Source organism: Mytilus trossulus, chromosome 1, assembly GCF_036588685.1.
Source record: "Mytilus trossulus isolate FHL-02 chromosome 1, PNRI_Mtr1.1.1.hap1, whole genome shotgun sequence".
Taxonomy (NCBI): domain Eukaryota; kingdom Metazoa; phylum Mollusca; class Bivalvia; order Mytilida; family Mytilidae; genus Mytilus; species Mytilus trossulus.
The window spans coordinates 38,486,138-38,507,738 of record NC_086373.1 but is presented as its reverse complement, the minus strand read 5'-3'; the positions used below and the strand labels follow the sequence as shown (position 1 = coordinate 38,507,738).

At 30.6% G+C, this 21,601-nt stretch overlaps 2 protein-coding genes across 4 annotated transcripts in view; one reads left to right on the top strand and one right to left on the bottom strand.

The window, feature by feature from the left end:
* Positions 1-3,281, bottom strand: part of LOC134715604 (tryptophan 2,3-dioxygenase-like) — a 22,974-nt gene extending 19,693 nt beyond the window's left edge. Inside the window, exons 1-3 of the mRNA XM_063577931.1 lie at positions 3,184-3,281; positions 2,916-3,010; positions 76-166 (exon numbers count right to left, since the gene is read on the bottom strand). Of these exons, the coding sequence (XP_063434001.1) occupies positions 76-166; positions 2,916-2,975 (151 nt within the window). The 5' untranslated portion in view covers positions 2,976-3,010; positions 3,184-3,281. The remainder of the gene's footprint in view (positions 1-75; positions 167-2,915; positions 3,011-3,183) is intronic.
* The window catches only part of LOC134723907 (tryptophan--tRNA ligase, cytoplasmic-like), a 25,664-nt gene extending 4,063 nt beyond the window's left edge, over positions 1-21,601 (top strand). The window contains exons 2-10 of one of the 3 annotated variants that reach the window (XM_063587419.1): positions 3,477-3,502; positions 10,667-10,799; positions 12,234-12,342; positions 13,256-13,375; positions 14,395-14,577; positions 16,894-17,107; positions 17,661-17,834; positions 18,428-18,568; positions 21,143-21,601. In XM_063587419.1, coding sequence (XP_063443489.1) covers positions 10,670-10,799; positions 12,234-12,342; positions 13,256-13,375; positions 14,395-14,577; positions 16,894-17,107; positions 17,661-17,834; positions 18,428-18,568; positions 21,143-21,301 — 1,230 coding nt within the window. In that variant the 5' untranslated portion in view covers positions 3,477-3,502; positions 10,667-10,669 and the 3' untranslated portion in view covers positions 21,302-21,601. Of the gene's footprint in view, positions 1-3,379; positions 3,503-10,666; positions 10,800-12,233; positions 12,343-13,255; positions 13,376-14,394; positions 14,578-16,893; positions 17,108-17,660; positions 17,835-18,427; positions 18,569-21,142 lie in introns of those variants that run through there. The other 2 variants (XM_063587420.1, XM_063587421.1) reach the window with 2 other exon arrangements.

Sequence of the window (21,601 nt, the reverse complement as noted above, 5' to 3'; positions counted from 1 at the left end):
AACTGATTTTTCAAATGCATTCTTTTATTAATCGTGATAATTTTCAAGGGCTTTTGTTGTATCATTTAAACATACCTTGATGAATAACAATAAAGAGATGTTCGTCATGAGCCGGATCATTGTTTACCTCGCTCAATCGTCTTACACCTCCTAAAACTTTTTCAAGCTACAATTTAGATAACGAAATATGTAAATACAGCTACATCAAAAATCAGAAGACATATAGAATGATGTGATGCAAAATACTTTAATGATTTTTTTTAAAAAGATGCTCATCATGAGCCGGATCTTCGTTTACTTCACTCACTATTCTAACACTTCCTAAAATTGTTCAAGCTAAAATTTAGATGATGAAATATGTCAATATAGCTACAACGAAAATAAGAAGACATATAATAAAATGATGTGTAATGCAGAATACTTTATTGATTTTAGAAAAAAAATTGTTTCCTATGGTTGAAAATATTTGAAAATGTGAAAAAAAACCATCTCATACATTGTAGGTAGCTGCATTTACTTGTTTAAGAACAAAGAAATTAAGCTTATCCACAAATTGAATAAACGGGGGAGACCTAAAACTATCAGTCTCGAAGGACATGGATAACAAAACCGAATTCAAAAGGGACGGAAATAACAAAGGGATACAAACTCTTTTGTGGACAACAAATTGACAACGCCGGGGCAAAACAAAACGACACATAGACAAACACAATATACAAAATTTAATATTTTACACCTTCGCCTGTGGGATTTTTTCACGTCCACAATTCGTCCACAAAGTCTGACGATTTTTTTAAATTGTAATTTCTGAATGATAAGATGACAAGTAAAAAATTATAACTTCAAATATGAAGCTTGCATACTACGAATATAAATAAATAGAAAAGGGTTTATTAACTAATGAATTGAAAACAAATTCATTGAAATCCTAATTAACTGTTTAGCCCTTTTCTTTACTTGCACAAAAGAATTTCATATAAATATTAATTATCAATTTTTAACTATATTTTCCATTATGAGCTATATTGCGTGTATGAAGTTCAAATTACTGCAATCATTCAAATCATTTGTTTAGTTGTTTCAAATGAAATGATAAAATGATTTTACAAAAAATAATACCTTATAATTTACAATTTATTAATTACAATGTTTATAACTTGAGAATAAGTTATCTATTCGTAAAATACATATTTTTCGGTACAAAATAATAAAAGTAGGCGTTGTATGCATGGTATTTTTAAAATTGCATTTATATTGCTTTGATCTCTTACTAAAACGGTTTGATTTTAAAAGTTTATTGTTACTCAATCATTCAAGTTCACAAGTCGGTTTATTTGAATTCTCAATAGCAGCATTATGAAGAACAAAGTAGACATTGGAAAACATAAAAAAAACAACGGAAAAGCATTTGTTAGTAATAGAAGAGGAGCTAGGGTGTAAACGTTTATCTTGATACGTTTTTCTAAGTCACATTTTCTTATCGAAATTCTCCTTGCATCTGTGTTCTGTTTATGAAGTGTGCATATTAAAATTTACGTCTGATTTTTAAGGACGAATACCATAATGAAATGTGTACATAAATATATTATATAAATAATCACCATTTGTATCCAATAAAAAAAAAATCTCCCGAAATGATTTACTGAATCTTTGACCGTGGAAGATTGTTTTGTTGAATAATTTATTTTTTATCTTTCTTCCACTTATTACATATTAATGATAACAGATGATTAGTAAGCACAACTAGCAATTTTTTTTCGCGTTTTTTAAACACTAAGTTCCTGGATGTAATTAACTGAAAAAATATAATATTTCTCATTGTAAAATTATTCGTATTTCATTCCAATTGAGCTTGAAAGAGAGAGGAATATCACAGTTTCAGTTAAGTCTACTCTTAATCTTGCCTTATATCTAGAAATTGACAAAACACTTTACTCACAAGGGGCGCTCAATCGTGAACATTCCATGTGTATGTTACAATTTTCAAACAGCGCCTGTATTTAGAGTATCTCTTATGATTTGTGGATTTGTAGATAATAATGAATTAACGTTTAGATTCAAATACTTGCGAAAAATAAGACCAGTTTATAATTTCTGTTAATTTGATTTTATTTTTATTTTTCCAATCCATCATTTATTTATGCTTTTTGAGAAAGTGTGCTCCGACTTTGCCTACATCTGGGTGGTTTTACGTAAACAATGTAGCATCAACAATAACTAATTAGACATATACTCTAGGTTTCTAGATGTTGACTTCAGAATCGTTCACACGTATGATCGATTCAGTCATACAAAAATTCATGAAATAACTTTGCTTTTTCAGGAAAGTAAAATTGGCAACTTCAATATTTTTACAAAACAATACTTTACTTAAAACGTCCAGTGAATGTGAATTTTCTAGTCCACATGAAAGGGGCTACAAGGTACATACAAAATTTAAATTACGTTTTTTTGGGGGGTCAATCATTAATGAATGTAAAATAATGAAATAATGATTCGCTTTTAACAGCCAAAATAAGCTAAGAAACATCAATGATGAATTATTCACTTGCAAGTGACGAACTCGACTTTATTGAATCCGTATCAATGTGAACTTCATTTAAACTCTTTAGCTAGAGATGGATTCATTTGCAGGAAGTCCATATATATATATTTGTATTTGATGTTTATATTTATATCTAGTTATGTGACCGTCGGTTGTTTTCGGGCTTATTTCCGTTGTTATTTAGATGTCCAGACTAAAATACACACGGAGCGAAGCTACATATTATCATTCCCATGCCCTGAAAATTGTTTATTTTACAATTTTTGTAACTTGGATAGATGTTTTGCATTGTTATAAATCTTTAATGAGAATTTGAGTTAAGATGAATTGACAGCTAGTGTCCCTTTAAAGGAAAGAAAATAAGGCTTACTTGTAAATAATTTTCATATGACTTCGCCTTTTCAGGTTCAGTTGTTCCACCAGACGCCATTACACCAGCAAACGTTTGTTTTACTTCTTCCGTGCCTTCAATAAAAAAAATATGGTGCCAATTTTTTATGATATCAGATATCATCATTTAATATGCGTTAGATTTTTTTCATATAAGGTTCATTAAGAACAATTGCATTTCGTTTAAAAGAAATGGTTTATCAATTATTTTCTCCCATTTGGAATAGTTAAAAGCATATACAATGTACCTTTTTCTGCAATCGCTAATTTCGAACATATGTTTATGTAAAACTTGATGTATAGAGAGTGTAGCCGAAGTTCTTTTGATAATTTGGGCTCCGTTATCCCTTTTATATGGTCACCTGATGGACAACATTTTTTTGTATGTAAGCGATTTGATGTGTTATGCTATTCGTCAATTTTAGAAGTGTTCTATATTTAAATCTTTTTCCTAGTAGTCACCTGTTCAACCGTTTTCTGAAAGTTAGAATTTTATTGCGTAGCAATAATTTGTAGTTAATCAGATTTGTTTTTATTGCAGATTGAAAGCCTGTCCAGAGAGCGCTGGTAAGTCAACTAACATGAATTTTGTATCTAGAAGATGCTTAAGATGACTGTAGTGTGACAACTACATGTACAATAATTTACTTTTATTCGTCTGATATTAGCTTAAATTTTGTATGTTAAATTCATTTTAACATTTGTTATGTTTTTTTCTACAGATATGCTTTGTAATTAATTTTAATTCAAGATCAAATTGTTAGTTTAATCGCAAAATGTTGTACGTTTTCTCGGATGTAATTTAAGTGTAGTATATCTCATGTTTTCTAACGTCAAAACGTGTCTTTTATAGAGATACCTTGAATAGGACTAGCGAAGCTAGGTGATCGTAACTATAATAACAATTTAACTTTAAAAAATCAATTTTGTTTTAAACTTATATTGAAGGCTTATATTTCATCAAAACGAGAGAATACATGAAGTTCATAACATTTCATGATATTTTTCGATAGATGTCTTAAGGTTCGTAAACAGTCTTGGGCAAATATTTTATACTTTATATTTTCACGTCAAGGCGGTTTCTTTGGGGCATCGCTTTATTCGTTGGATAAACATGCGTGTTTGTGTATATCAAGTAGAATATAAAGTCATATTAATGCTCGAGCATTTTTTAACCAATATTCTATCGCAAATGATTATTTGAAGGGTTTTTTTCAGATGCAAATAAAATAATGTCATTCGAGTCAACTTTTCACAAAAACTTACAAATTATCATATTTAAAACGGTATCAACTTTGTCTTAAGCAGTAAATTGTAGCGCTAAATTACAATTTCCATTATGAAAAAAATATGTGGTATCCAATAGTGACAAAAAAAACACAAATCATACAGCATCTGTTGTTTTGATAGTAAGGGATTTTCTTATCCCAGGCATAGATTACCTTTGTCGTATTTGGCACCACTTTTTGGAATTTTGGATCTTCAATGCTCTTCTAATTTGTACTTGTTTAGCTTCATAAATATTTTGATGTGAGCGTCACTGAAAAGACTTATGTAGACGAAACGCACGTCTGGCGTACTAAATTATAATCCTGGTACCTCTGATAACTATTTAGACCACTCGGTCTATGTCACTGCTGGTGGAAGTTTCGTCCCCGAGGGTATCACCAGCCCAGTAGTCAAAACTTCTGTATTGACATTAATATCAATAATGTGGTCATTTTTATAAACTTCCTGTTTATTTAACTTTGATATTTTTGGAAAAAAACTAAGGATTTTCTTATCCCAGGCATAGATAACTCGGGCCGTATTTGGCACCAGTTTTTGAAATATTGGATCCTCAATGCTCTTCAAATTTGTACTTGTTTGGCTTTCTAAATATTTTGATCTGAGCGTCACTGGTGAGTCTTATGTAGACGAAACGCGCTTCTGACGTACTAAATTATAATCCTGGTACCTTTGATAACTTATTTAACAAAATGTAAAAATCTATCATACACATCTATAAATTCATGTTAGTCCCAACTGTTTTTATTATGTCTGTTTGTTTTGTACATACATCTTTGTAAATATATGGAAATGTATACGACTGTCATACAAATGAGAAGTTCAGTTTGTTCTTAATCAAGATTTTATCCACCTTTTTCTACATAAGAAAATACCTGTACCAAGTCAAGAATATGACAGTTGTTATCAATCCGTTTAGAATTTTCCTTGGATTTTCTATTTTTGTTATTTTACTTTTCATGCTGGTTTTAGTAAGGTTGGTCAGCTTTACTGTTTTTATTAATCATATACTTAACGATTACGCCAAGTAAACTTACTTGAATATATCGACTCCTACTTATCATTCAAATCCCAATAGTTTGTCTATGAGAAATTAAATGCTAAATGTATGCATATATTTTCTTGATTTGATTTTCAAAACTTTAATGTAACGACCCTGTGTATTATCAAACGAAAAACACAATATCGAATGGGTATAAAATAGCCTTTGAATTGAGTCTTCAAGTATTTGTCCTATTCATAATTCAAAATTTATTTTAAACCTGTGAAAATGTTAGAGGTTAAAACTTTCCTTGCTGAAATTAGTCACCTGAATCAGGTTTTGTTTTATACATAATATAATATAGTTTAGTGGTGTATCAAGCTGATTTATCAATAATTTCTGAATGTTGAATTACAAAGTGAAAGTACCTTATATTGGGAGAGAGTACATTCTAAAAAAGCTGATTACCTATTGTTCGTATGAGAGAAAACAATGTTCTGATCTAGCAACTGATGTCATCCGTTCGTTATCAGGGTTTCCCCTGGGTCAATTTTTCTTTCGCCGAAACAATATATTTTCGCCAAGTAACATAAATATATATTTTTTGTTTAAATTTTAGCTTTTTTTCTAATCCCCGTCCCTTAAATTAGATGATAATGCCCCAGTGTGTCTAAGATTATTCTCTCAAACTTATTTTAGAGTCTACATTGTAATGAATAAGCACTAAACATTTACAATAAAACAAAATTCATGGATATGTTTTGATCAGATAATACCAGTATAGTTCGTTGGGAAAGTTTCTTTAAATGAAAAATACTGATATGCCCTTTTGTACTAATTAAGAAGTGTTTTTTTAACAAAACAAAAGCTTTTATCAAATGAAATTGATCCTTCATTTCATGTGAAGTCATGACATTGAAGGTTTACTCTCATTCGAGGGGTTGTTCCCAACCTTTTGGATAGATTTCTTCATAACTACAGTTTTCTTTTCTTGACCTTCGTAAATTAAAAAAGTTGAAACGTAAAAAATGTGTGTCAAGCGACCGCCAGCGGAAACCCTGTTCGTTATACAGGTCTTCTGATATACATTCCCGATAAAACTCATTGACAGTGTTATCCACACTAGTATAAATTTTATTTCTATACCTAAATGAATAAGTGAACGTAGCAACTTTATTTGACATCGTCACCACTTTTGTCCCTAGTTTTTTTTTTGTTTCTTTGCTCGAGGTTTTAAAAACTTTCTACAAAGTGATGACCTGTTTGATCATGATATTCATTGTTTTTGTTTTCGACACAAGCCTCATGGTCTGTGTTCTGGGCTCATTTTAACCCTCAACAACGTACATATCGTCTACCGTAGACTTAAATTATACGAAAACATAACTTTGTTCATTTTGTATAATCTTGAGAATAGAAAAAACTCAACCTAAAGTATGTGCTGTATTAGCTACGATTGTAGTTTAATTTAGACCCTTTCGTCGTAAAGTGATGGTCTTGCAGGAATTAACAATAAGTGCATCAATGTTTAGAAAAAACGAAAAACAAGAATATTATACGATGATGTCCTTTTAACCCTTCGTTTTATTATATGCACCAGAACATTGCTTTCAATACTATCATTTTTAGAACTGACGGAAAGCACAACATCCGCCTTTTTCACGAAAATTTCTTCTACCGTAGATCCTTCTACTGATTGCAAATTTAATATTTAATTTCAAATAAAATATAAACCCTCAACCTTATTGACTTGAATAAAAAAAGACAAATATTCACTCCATCGTAGTTATTCAAATAATGTATTTGAAACTACAAGTCAGACCGTTTGCATCCTGTAAAGTAAAGATATAAAATGAGACTAAACATGCGCAAAAAAACCCCGTCTGATCTCGGAAACGGGCTGACGTAGTTAAAATTTAATTATTTTGATTGATGATGTATATGTTTTTTAAGTGTTTCAATGCATAAGCAATTGTATAACTAGGAAATTATACTATTTTGTTTTTCATTATCTGAGTTTATTTTGACGTTCGTAAATGTAAAACGGGAGGTTACTTACACATAAAAAAAACCATTTCTTTATTGGTTTAACAGTTTCCATGTGTATTTCAATTCTTATAAATGTTGCCATTATCTTACCGTGGACATGTTCATAAAAAATAAGCATGGTCAAAATGTGATTATAATTGATTAAATGCTTAGCAATTTAAAACATGCAAATGATTAATTAATTTTTCACGATATTTTTTTAAATAATGTTTATGGAAAATACCTTAGTCGGGAATATAAACAGTAACTGTTTCATCCGATTGATGTCTTTGATCTGTTGATTTTTCCATTTGATAAGGTTGGGTTTTTTTTTAAATTTTCATGGTATCTTTGTTATTATACTTTTATCAAATTTAATAGGGCCATAATATGTATTTACAAAATTTGTTTGGTCCCGTATTATTCAATAATCTGTATACTACACAACTTTTCTTACAACGCAATATATTTAAATGTCATGTTACTTTTTACCCGAATATTGTCAATGTTAAATAGATTATGAAGATGTCATTTGATAAGTTGCTTTTTCTAACTTTCCTTGGAGTTCGGAATTTTGTTATTTTACTGTTATCCAATTAACTTGGTCCATTATTTTCCAAATTTGTTAGAGGTCGTATTATTTATTTATCTGTATACTACACAACTTTTCTAACAACAACAAAATCTAAAAAGGAAATATCGTTTACGTTTCACCTGAAAATTGACAATGATATATAAATTATGCAGATTTTAACCATATTAATGCATAGAGTTTAATCGTTGTATAATAATATGTGGTAAACATCAAATTACCAGTTGCATATTTATGTGTACATGGGGAATTTTTTTATGCAGTCAATATTGCCATTCGTTTGAATAACAGCACGTACAATCAAAAGATTGTTTTAATTTTTTAAATGTCGGTGTAAAATCTCATAGCCCTATAAAGTCTGTGTTTTCTAACAGAGCAAACTTATAACTAAGGTGAGTCAACACTCTGAAAAGACGACTCACAATCATATTGTGGGTGCACAGAAAGAGATATTACCTGTCGACATACCCGGATTTTTGTCTTTATGAGTAATGCGATAAATTAATTTTTTTTGTGCTATCTTGTTTTGTTTTCCTCGTCAAATTATGCGATTTGAATAACCTATTGTTGCCTTAATTTAATTGTTTGTTTTTTGTAAATTAGTCGCCAAAACCTTCATACAAGGAAAGACAAATGTTCTATATGTACATTGGACTTCAAACGATGTAATATGTGTAGCCAATACTAGCTCTTAATGTACCCGGTTTTTCCTGGAGGTGTCAGTGCTACTGGAATGCTAAAACAAATAAATGGTCTTAAAGAAAGTAATCTTGTTATCGTTCTTTCGTTATGTTTAAATATAAAATATCGATATTCCAAATGAAAATTCCCTCATCAAATGGAAGAATCAAAAGCTCAAACACATCAAACAAATGGAAGACAACTGATACATTCATTTCCTTATTTAGAAAATTATGAACTAAATCTGGTTGTCATCAACAGTCATATCGTTAACCCATATTTGAAGTAAACGTTTTTCTTATGTATCCTTTTAATTGAAGAACATTATTTTTATTCTCATCGAATTGATGATCATTTGTTTTGACCGTTCCTGGTAAGGGAAATCCCTATAATCACTTCGTACGCACGGGTACCACATTACTAATAAAAAATGGAACTAATAACAAATGGAATGTAAGCTAAACATCCTGCATTTTTGTTAGTTACTAAAAGACTCAAAGTAGCGGTAGAAGTTGTTTATTTCTAATCGATTCGAGTGAACTACGTAACAAGAGTATTAACTGTATTTATACATTTGTGATCACGATATTACATAATCTGTAAGAATTTTAAAGTACTATCAACGCATATGGACATATTCCGGAAAAAATCAAGAAAACCTATGGAGATTTTAACAATACTGGGGCCTGTTTATCGAAACTATCCTAAGATTGGTCCTAAGAATTTCTTAGGACAGAAGTCAGGATAAAGTTAGGATCGACTTGCGACACGTCTCAGCATGCCCATCGAAGCTATTTTAGGAATATCTTAGTTATGACGTCCTAATTGATGTCCTAAGTGTATTAATTGGCGGGAAAAAAATACAAACTGAATATGAAAAAAAATATTATGATATCATATTTTATAAATAATTTTATTTCAGATATGGTTAATAAGAAATTAATAACTTATAAGTAGTTTTAAATTAAAGATAATAAATAAATTTTGTACAATAATTGTACATTTAAACTGTAAGAAACAAAACAAGAGAAAAAAAATAAAAATTAACAAACTTACTGTTAACAAGATATATAATACGTAAAAATCATAACATGTTTTTGAGTGAGTTGAATCAGAAGTGTCACATTTTCATCATTTAACAGTGAAAATGCAAATCTCGTGCATAACTCATATCAATACGGAGATTTTCAACTATTTTTACTACTGCTTTAAAAATAAAACGCGTGAAAATGAACAAAAGATAAAATTCGAATGTAACCTAAAGTTAGAACCACCCTAAGACCATCTTTAGACACCTAAATTATTATCCTAAAGTTAGGACAATTCCTAGGATTTTCCTAAGTTGCGACATGTTTGATAAACTCATTTAGGACTAAGATGTGTCCTAAGTTGGTCTAAGGACACGTCCTAACCCTAAGAGAGCTTCGATAAACAGGCTCCAGAATCTAATAAGATGCTCCTTTCTTGACACCTTTCCACGGATAAATGCAGATTTTGAAATAGATTAAAACAAATCTTTGTAAAAAAAATGCACCAAAAATATGAATCGCTTCTGATGCAAAACAAAATAAAAGTGGTTTTTCCATATATCTGAATTTTTACTGACAATCGGTCATAATTTCATGTAACAACTAACATTCATTTATTGAAAACGTGTCTGCTTTGCTGTTGATCGACTTATTAGTCATCGGTAGTATCAAAAACAAACTATTCAGCCACAGATTGATTAGAAATGTTTAATCGTTGTAGTTATGTCACTACAAAAATATTATCGTTATTTTGTGTATCTGTGAAAGGCTCAAAATGACATTTAACCCAATTTCACTATTTTCCCACCAAAATTTGGGTTTAAGGAAAAATATTTTATTTTATTGTTGCTCATTTTTTGAAGCTATATTTCAGCTTTTTATATTACAGTTTTGGACGAATTGTCATAGAACTTTTTTTTTATATTCCGATAAGAATATGTCAACACCTCTATTTTTCCTATCATTTCATTGAAAAATAGTCCCTTTTACATATCTGTTTAAGGTAAAATTTTGAGTTTACATGGTCCGAGACCCCATATTTGATTCACTTTCTGTAAAGAATAAAATAACGAAAAATACGGAAACTTTTAATGGGCCTGAGCCACCTTAACAGAAGTATTTATCAATTGTAGTAGATGGCCTCCAACGCTGAAAAGATGCCTGAGGACGTTAAAATGTCAACAAAAGAAGAAGAGGAAGACATTGTTAATCCGTGGACTGTTGTTAGTTCTTCTGAAAAAGGAGTAGACTATAGTAAACTTATCAGTAGGTATAGTTTGGACTCATTGAAAATAATATACAAAATGATAGTTCATTGCTTATTTTCGCTTTTTTTTTTAATTACAACTTCTACAAATTTTTTTTACAACTTCATTGTTGGTTGGATAATCATGAAAATATCAACTGAGTATGAAAACAACAAAGAGTATATAGTTGTATTCGAAAATGACAGTTTTTTCTAGTAAAATAGTTAGTTATCTTCAAATTCTTACATTATTTGACCTTTTAATTTTTTTCAGTAGAGGTTCTATTATGAATCTGTTGCCGACGAAATGCACGTTTAGCGTTTAAAATGTTTGCCTGGTATATTTTATGATTTTATTCACAACCACATGCATGGGTCGATGTTACTGCTGGTGGTGGTTTCCATCCTGGGGTTATCTACAACCTAGTAGTCAGCACTTCTGTATTTTTATGAATTAGCATTGATATGGCCATAACTATAAATTAAGGTAGATTCATGGTATACAACCATCTTGGATTGTACATTCACAGTATAAAATTTGTCTAGTTATTTGCCTAAATCTGCAAATTTGGAGACAGATTTGCAATTCAATGGTTAGAATCTTTTTCTATTTAAAGAAAACTTGTTGATTGATTGTATTATACAAAATATTTTAACAAATATCAATTTTTTTTTGTTTAAAAATCTTTTTTTTTAAATGAGCCATTTAGGGGGAGATAACTCTTTTAGTACAAAATGTATACTGGGGTAATAGGGATTTTTTAAATTTTTACTTGTAGCAAGAAAACAAGTTCGGTGACACCATGTTTTCTTTTTATTTTTTAAAGAAACCTTTCTTCTCACAATTTATTTCAAAATTCTATCTCATAGAATTTTTTTATGCACAATAATTTGTTTGTTTATGAACAAACTAACCAAGTTTTGGCAATTTTCAATGATTCATAGCTTGAAAAATAGCACGGTGACCCATACTTTTTGTTAAATTTTTAAAAGATCCTAGTAAAATCTTCATTTTTTTGGAAAATTATAAAAACAATCTGTCTTAAAAAATATATACGTGTGATCTACCTTAAACGTTTAAAAAACGTACATTTTTTTCTTTGAAATACTACGAATTGTCTTCCACTTGAATCGATTACCGAAGCTGCGTTTACAAAACCATTCAGACTTTTGGGTTCTCAGTGCTCTACAACTTCGAACTTCCATTGGTTTTAATAGGGTTTTGTTATTTCATTCTAGCCTTGCTGTAAACGACTTAGGTATAAAATTTCAACCAGATTTACCGGTATATGATGAGTTTATCTACAACCACAAAGTTGTAGCGTGAATGCTTTCCAACGGAATCGTCAGCCTAGTAATCATCACTTTTGTGTTGACATGAACTATAATAATTGATTTGTCTTAATTTTTGTTCTGGAAACTTAATAAATAGATATAAAATATTTCTTTTAAAGAAAGGTTTGGGAGTACTGAAATCGATAAAGAGTTGATTGACAGGATGGTCAAGCTAACAGGAAAACCGCCTCACCACTTCCTACGACGGAGCATCTTCTTCTCTCATAGGTTTTTATATATTATCAAATCTTTTCTATGTTAACAGCACTACAGCCATTAAATGCAGACAATATAGGATGATTGTTCGTTTATGAATTGTTGTCTTTAACTGGACAAAGGTACCTAACTCTATGATGAATTTACTGTTTAATAACGTCATTTAAAGACGTTTGAATTAATTGTATGGGTCTCTATCCTTAATTATGTAAGAACGAATTGAGGTTGGTGAAATATTATTATTCTATTTACTTATTATTATTATTCCTCACATTTTGTTTATGCCAGTTATCGGACATGTGATGTTAGTAAGAACTATCCCATAATGTGTTTCAACATTTGTTGTTAAAATCCGTCAAATGGCCGCTGTTACCATGGACACTGCAAAATGTATAGATGTTGGGACCTTATTGGACCATAAAATATATTTTAAAATACCAGAATCCAAAAACAAGAAAAACAGAAAGTCCTTCATCAAATGGGTCAACTAAAAGTTCAAACACATCAGAGGAAAAGAAAATTAACGTTATCGATACATATGTTTACCATACAAAATGTAAAACTATTATTTTTTAGCATATTATTTAAGATTTTTAAATAAATTGTACCTTTTTTGTTCTTTTAAGTGAAAAGTTGTTGATCTAAGAAGTAATTGTTTTGTATTTTTAAACATTTTTTTAATTTTGAAAAATGTTTCAAATTGTGTATGCATTTAATGAGCATGAGGTATAAGTGTCTCATATGTCTTTTAATGCAGTAATTTAATATACTTTTATGCTGATTTTATCTGATGTGTAACATATTATGTAAAATGTTAGATTGTGACACTGTAATTAACTAATTACTTATTGTATTTACCACAATTGTAATACCTAGTTTTGTCTTATATTATAAACATTTGAATACTTGTCCTCTTTTTTAACAGAGATATGCATCAGATACTTGACCTTGTGGAAAAGAAGACAGGATTTTATTTGTACACTGGGAGAGGACCATCTTCAGAATCTATGCACCTGGGTCATTTGATTCCATTTATATTCACAAAGTATAATGGTTATATTTATTGTTTTGTTTTTCGTGTCCATGCAATGTATAAATAAATTGTTTTCCTTCAAAATTTGGTAAAGTAAATTTAACTTTTAAACTAAATCAGTTATTATAACCTTCATCGCAAGGATTATTCAAGCCAAATATGTGGAAGCCAAGAATGTATGAATACGTGGAAATTTTAAATCAAAACACGAAAAAAAGTGTAACAATGTCTTGACAAACAAAAATTCAAATATTATATTAATCGAGACACATTGTACCCAAATAGTTATTAATTGAGACACATTTTACCCAAATAGTTATTAATCTAAAATCATATTTCGGAAGATTCAAATATTATCAAATACTTATAAACCTATACATTAAAATGTGTATAATTTTTACTGTCTTATAAAAGTCCTCGGTGTACGTAGACATTGATGTATTTTTCAAAAGAACCATAGAAAAGCAATTTACAACCAAATCACAGATATGTATATGAGAATTAGTCTGCATCTTTTAGTGTAATCTAAGCGTCAATAAATTTATCATAGATACCAGGACTAATTTAGTATATACGCCAGACGCGTTTCGTCTACAAAAGACTCATCAGTGACGCTCGAATCCAAAAAGTTAAAATAAAGTACGAAGTTGAAGAGCATTGAGGACCAAAGTTCCTAAAAGTTTTGCCAAATACACATAAGGAAATCTATGCCTGAAGTATAAAAGCCTTTCAAGGCCTAGTGTTGTCATAAAACTAAGACGTATATAATAGTTTTACATCAAAGTTTACAAGATAGACCTGTCAGTTATTGAAAGTTTCTATAAGTCGGCATTTTTTTTTACTAAATTAAATATTGTTTTAAACGTCAATTTATTTCACTTATTTTAAAACTTCATTTTTCGAAAGAAAAAAAAAAGAAAAAAAAGGGACAATTATGGTTCAGAAAACATTTTATTTTTAAAATAAAAGAGAAGTAAAAGATACAAAGGGACACACACGACTTCTTTGTTCATAACTTATTGTTGTTACAGATGGCTTCAGGACACCTTTGATGTTCCTCTAGTGATCCAAATGACCGATGATGAGAAGTTTCTGTGGAAGGATCTGACCATTGAAGAGACAAACAAACTTGCCCATGAGAATGCCAAAGATATAATTGCCTGTGGCTTTGACAAGGACAAGACATTCATCTTCAGCGATGTAGAATATATTTCGTAATTGTCTTTAATTTTTATTATTTATACAGAAGTAAATTCCTAGCATTTTACAGAACACGTGTTTGCTACTAGATTTCTCTAGGTATTCGAGCTCAAAATTGTAGGAAATCCTTATCTACACTATAGTCATAGGTTTTATTTAATAAAATTAACGGTACCAAATTCTTGCACCAGATGCGCATTTCGACAATACATGTCTCTTCAGTGATGCTCGTGGCCAAAATATTTGAAATCCAAAGCTTATATAAAAGATGAAGAGCTATAATCCAAAAGGTCCAAATAGTATAGCCAAATCCTTGAAAGGAAACAAAGCTTTGCCTCTATGCCAATCTGCATAGAGGTCAAGCTTTAATAATCTAAATTTGAATATGATCCCGCCTTCTGATTGGCTGAATGTTTTTGAACATAAGCTAATAAACCCAATTTGTCATGTGACCTTAACGTTTCCTTTTTTTAACATGATTTGCTTCTTAAAAGGTAGAATTTAGAATTAGATTTTAAGGAATGACTGAAATATTAATTATTTTTTTTTGTCTAATAGCAATAACCTCAAACAGGTGGTGAACACTTTTAAATAACACACTACGCGGATTATTTAGTGTGCATTACATTGTTAAATTCATTTATTCATGTTCCAGACCGTACGCGTATGGTCTGGACCGCATGCGTACTTTTTCAAAATACTCATACGGTCAGACCGTACGCGTACGGTCTGAATTATATTAAGAAGTTGGCAAAGTTAATAAGATGCATATATCAGATAAATATAACTTAACTCTCAAATTGATATAAAAACGTTTAATTGTAATTGAATGATTTAAAAAAATTACGCTAATTTAATCTGTTACTCTTGTATTAAGCATGTCGATCACTCAGTAAAATAATTGAATTATGATCACTTAAATTAAAAATATCGGAAGTAAATGAAATGTGGAAGGACAATTGTTTAAGAATATTTAGCAATTTTTCAAAAAAATGCAAATGCTAAGGAACATACACGACCTGCAAAAATTTAAATGTGAAAATATTAGCACGTTACTTGGGGTAGCAAGTGTAACAGTGGTTGAGAGTACCAAAATTAGGATCAAGATATACAATTAAACAAACATTCAATTTCAATTGTTCATTTGTTCATTTTATCCGTGTAATTGTAATAATATTAATCAGTAAAACTAAAAATAAAGATTGTTAGTAGTGTTCATTTGTTTAAAAAAACCTATATGATCTAATAACATGTACGGTCAGCTCGTACTGGACCATAAGCGTATACTTATACGTTCCGACCATACGCGTATGGTCGGATCGTACGAATATACGTATACGGTCTGGACCGTACGCGTACGGTCCAAATACTCATATGGTCTGGAACATTCATACACAAATAAAAAATACAATCATTCCGTTAATATACAGATATAGCTTTATTGACATCACAATATTTTACGCTTAAGATAGGAGTTAGATGTTGTTTGCTCCGTCTGAAGACTTCTTTCTAACTCTGAGATAAAGAATAGCTCTTTAAAATGCGTTGTGTTTTTGCTTTGAATCTATTAAAAACTAAGGATTTTTTCCACAACATTTTCTACACTGAGTTATATAAAAGCCCTGATTTTTTTTTTGATTTTTTTTTTCAATTTGAGTTCTTGAACTTCGTTTTCTCTTCGATACATTTTGTACTTCGGTACTGGCATGAAAATACGGATTTTTTGTGTTATTAAAATTTGCTGTAACAAAATATTAGAAATTATTATGAATTAAGGAATGTATCTCCCTCATGCAAAGCTCTGATTCCTTTCACGGATTTGTCTATACTTTTTGGACCTTTTGGATTATAGCTCTTCATCTTTTATATAAGCTTTGGATTTCAAATATTTTGACCACGAGCATCACTGAAGAGACCTGTATTGTCGAAATGTGCATCTGGTGCAAAAAATTGGTACCATTAATTTTATTTGTATAAATGATATTTTCATATGTATGGTATACCTTTGTTTTAACGTTTCAAATCCACTCACAGTCGCTGTAAATTATTTAATTTTGATTACATGCGTGTGTGTGGAGTGGGTCTTATTTAGATAAACGTCATTGACACATTAGTGGAAGAAAAAACTTAAGCTTCACTTTAAATTGAAATATAAGATTACATCATATAAACTGAAACCTGAAATTAATCTAGATTCTGTGCTCTTCAACTTTGTACTTATTTGGCTTCCCAACTGTTTTGATATGAGCTTCACTGCTGAGTTTTATGTGGACGAAACGCGCGTCTGGCGTGTTATATTATAATCCTGGTACCTTTGATAACTATTGTAGGGGAAGCACAGAATTTTATAAAATGATGTGCAAGATACAGAAACTTGTCACGTTCAATCAAGTGAAGGGAATATTTGGATTCACTGATAGTGACAGCATTGGTAAAATTAGTTTCCCTGCTATTCAAGCCACACCAAGTTTCAGTTCAGCATTTCCTCAAATATTCAATGGAAAGAAAGACGTACCTTGTCTTATTCCGTGTGCAATTGATCAGGTATTTTATTTTATGTAATGAATTATTAATCTATTTCCTTATATGATCTTATATGTAGTATATAATTTGTTGTTAAATGTTGAATTTTCAGTTTAAAACAAATTTCAATATTTATATACCGCTGGTAAGAAAAATTCCTCCTCAAAATGGAGAACTCAATTTGTTAGTACATACGCAGTCCTCAAATGTTGATTTTCTTTTTCTAATTTTTGTTATAACATTCGTGCTTTATCAATTCCTATTCTAGTTGTTAAATTATAAGAAAAGAGTTATCACTTTGATACGTTTTATCATTTGATAAACCACTTTATTTGAAGTTTTATGAAATGTCGTTATATTAAACCAGCATTATAAATCTTATAGAGTAGAAATTAAAACAAAATTGTCCATAACATATTTCATTAAAAGTACATACAATTGGAAAATGTCTGTAAGCATGTATAGCGTGGGTTGTAAATCTTCAATATATCTACACATGAAAAACGCTTTCGAAGATTTTCTAATGAGTATAGTTTCACGACAGTTTACATCAGTTCATTACATTATTTCACAGGATCCATATTTCCGCATGACACGTGATGTAGCACCACGACTGGGACTTCTCAAACCAGCATTGCTTCATTCAACTTTCTTCCCTGCATTACAAGGAGCCCATGGTAAAATGAGCGCAAGTGATCCAAATTCGTCTATATTTTTAACAGATTCGGATGAACAAATAAAAGCAAAGGTAAAATATTCATTCTTCAAAATCAACAGCAATAACTGTCTATTATTTGTAAATATCGCTTTTATATATGAAAAAATGATTTTTTTAAATGCTCGTACAAATTATACTTTATAGATATTCTGAATAGATATATATGTGAACGTTTGCTGGATTTGATATAATATGTAAGATTTACAAAAGATTTTAAAAACTGTGAGCATTATGGGACTTAAATTGATATAAAAAAAAAATATATAATCGTTATAACGTTTATTAATAGCGTTTTCATGCTTTATCTAGTTGGTACAGAATACTTTTTTTAATCATCTATGTATGGTTGAATACTCGAAAAAGTGCAGTTTTGACCCGATTCTAACATTTGCAATTTGGTTACTTTAAAAATGTTCCTATTGTGCTTAACATAAGGACAATATCTTCCTTCTTCATGTTTATTGTTTATCAAAATTATGTTTTAGCTATTTCTTTAACAGCTATATAACGAAGAACATATGATGAGAATGGATTATAAAATTAACAGTTTGTACTATATACATGATATATGAAATGCTTTAATAAATTTAGTTTTTGGTATAAAAAAATCTTTTTATTCATAGATCAACAAATATGCTTTTTCTGGGGGAAAGCCCACCGAAGAAGAACATAGAAAACATGGTGGAGACTGTGACACTGATGTGTCGTACCAATATCTGACATTCTTTATGGAAGATGATGATAAATTGGCAGATATCAAATCGGTAAAAAAATAACATGATTTACTGCCGTTAAATTTTTAGTACATGGTGGTTGTCATTTAACTTTACTTAAAACAACTTAAAACAATAGGTTTTTTTTCCTCTCTGTTTTATAAGCCTTTCGTTTAGTTTTTGATTTTTAAATATTTTTGCCCCGTTTTCACCGAAGAGAATGTTATTGTCGGAATACGTGTTTGGTGCAATAACCGTTGTACAGTAATTGTTATTCGAATGAACATTGTCAAAATAAGCAAAGTTAAAGTTTTTGAATTTGAAATATATATATATATATATATAATATACCATAAAGCATTAGGCTACATTCTTTATTTTTCAAAATTTACATTTTTGATCATACTTTAAATATATGCCTCATGTCATGTACACTTAAGCGTCATAGTTCAAATTAATTTGCAGCTGGAGTATGATCTCATTCAGTGATCTCTTCATAGTATGGACATATTACGGAGATTAATTTATACATATCGTTGATAGTATCTTATTTGAATAAACAATAAGATGTATTGAAGGAGTTGGTATTGCTTTGCTTCATAAAAAAAGAATGGCCAACGTAGATACACGCATCTTGTCTCAGGGAGGGATATCTTACTTTGTAAAGGATCACTCTGATTCCAACAAAAAAATTCTCTGAAACTGATATTATCAAGATGCTTGATTTCTTGATTGACAACATATTTGTTACGTTCGAAGGACGTGTTTTTCAAAAGACTGTCGGCATTCCAATGGGAACAAACTGTGCCCCTCTACTTGCCGACTTGTTTCCTTATTATTATAAGGCTGACTTCATGCAGGAACTTCTTAGGAAGAAAGATAAAAAGTCAGCAATATCCTATAACTCTATTTTCCGCTATATAGATCATGTTCTTTCACTAAATAATTCAAAGTTTGGTGACTGTGTGGAACGCGTCTATCCCATCGAACTAGAGATATAGGATACTGCAGATACAGTTAAGTCGACCTCATATCTATACTTACATCTAGAAATTGACAATGAGGGTCGGTTGAAAACAAAATTTACCGACAAAAGAGATGATTTCAGCTTTCCAATTGGGAACTTTCCATTTCTAAGTAGCAACATTCCAGCAGCACATGAATACAGAGTATATATCTCTCAATTGATACGATATTGCCTTGCTTGCGTTTCCTATCATGATTTTCTTGATAGAGGGTTGCTGCTCACAAGGAAGCTATTAAACCAAGAGTTCCAAATAGGGAAGTTGAAATCATCCCTACGTAAATTTTACGGACGCCATCACGAGTTGGTTGACCGTTATGGATTAACCGTTTCACAAATGATTTCGGATATGTTCCTTAACATACGTAACTACAATCCCCTTCCCTTTCATGAATGTGACCTACCGAATTAGACTTTTTACCGGATTTGTTATCACATAAGCAACGCGACGGGTGCCACATGTGGAGCAGGATTTGCTTACCCTTTCGGAACACCTGAGATCATCTCTAGTTTTTGGTGTGGTTCGTGTTGTTTATTCTTTAGTTTTCTATGTTGTGTCATGTGAACTATTGTTTGTCTGTTGGTCTTTTTCATTTTTAGCCATGGCGATGTCAGTTTATTTTAGATTTTTGAGTTTTACTGTCATTTTGGTATCATTCGTCCGTCTTATGTAATTACCTATCATTACAGACCTGTTGTTGACCTTTTAATGTTTTGTTTTATATCGCATTTTTTGTGTTGGTCAACCATCTTTTAAATGTAATTTACATATTTGTAACTCCAATATTGATTTAGAAACTAAAATATGCTTCGACCTGAATTCAACGATTAAAAGACATCCATTTTGTTACAAGTTCTGCACGTTCTTCCTTCAGTTTAGAAAAAATTAAGAAGTTTTTAACAAAAAAGATATTCTTTACCAGACAATGTCGTAATTAGACGTTTTTGTTTTCCGTGGTGGACTTTTGGACTATTTTGATTTCTTCACTTCTTCGATGTTATTTTTAAAAAAAAAGGTTTGTAATCTATGCAAACCCGTCCTCGGTTACCAGTGCTTGCATTTCTTATCATGATTTTCTTGATAAGGGTTTGTTGCTCACAAGGAAGCTATTAAATCAGTGGTGTAGTTGACATCATCTCTTCGTAAATTTTACGGACGCCATCACGAGTTGGTTGACCGCTATGGAATAACCGTTTCACAAATAATGTCGTATATGTTCCTTACGTCGTAACTACAATCTCCTTTCCTTTCATAAATGTGACCTACCGAATTAGACTATTTTCCGGATTTGTTATCTCATAAGTAACACGACGGGTGCCACATGAGAAGCAGGATCTGCTTGTCCTTCCGGAGATCATGAGATCACCCCTAGATTTTAGTGTGCCCGACGTGTGGTTCGTGTTGTTTATTCTTTAGTTTTCTATGTTGTGTCATGTGTACTATTGTTTTTCTGTTTGTCCTTTTCATTTTAGCCATAGCGTTGTAAGTTTATTTTCGATTTATGAGTTTGGCTGTCCCTCTGGTCTCTTTCGTCCCTCTTTTACACTAGATTTAATGTCAATTTAAACCCATTTCATATTCTATATTCATTTTCTTTCAGAGGTATTCAAGTGGTAAGATGTTAACAGGGGAGCTGAAACAGGAATTAATTACTGTTCTGCAAAAGCTTGTTGGAGAGCACAGGAAGAAACGAGTCGACGTCACTGATAATTTAGTAAATGCATACATGAAATCAAGGAAATTGAAATTTGACTATTAAACATATATTCAATTATCAATCTTCATCAAATTAACAGAACTCTTGTTTTAACAGAACACTAGTTAATATGATTATTGTATATTGTTATAAAAAGACAATTTTTTAGACCACAGTCAAAACATTGAAACGGTGAGATGAATGTTGTATTATATTTAAATGTACTATATAAGAATTGACATCGGTATAGTGAAATGTTGTTCTGGTTGTCTCTCTTTTCTAATATTTGACTTTTTTCTGGTATAGATTAAGATTTTAGTAAACTGCTTTCATAATTATTTTCTCTAAACTTTATGTACTAAG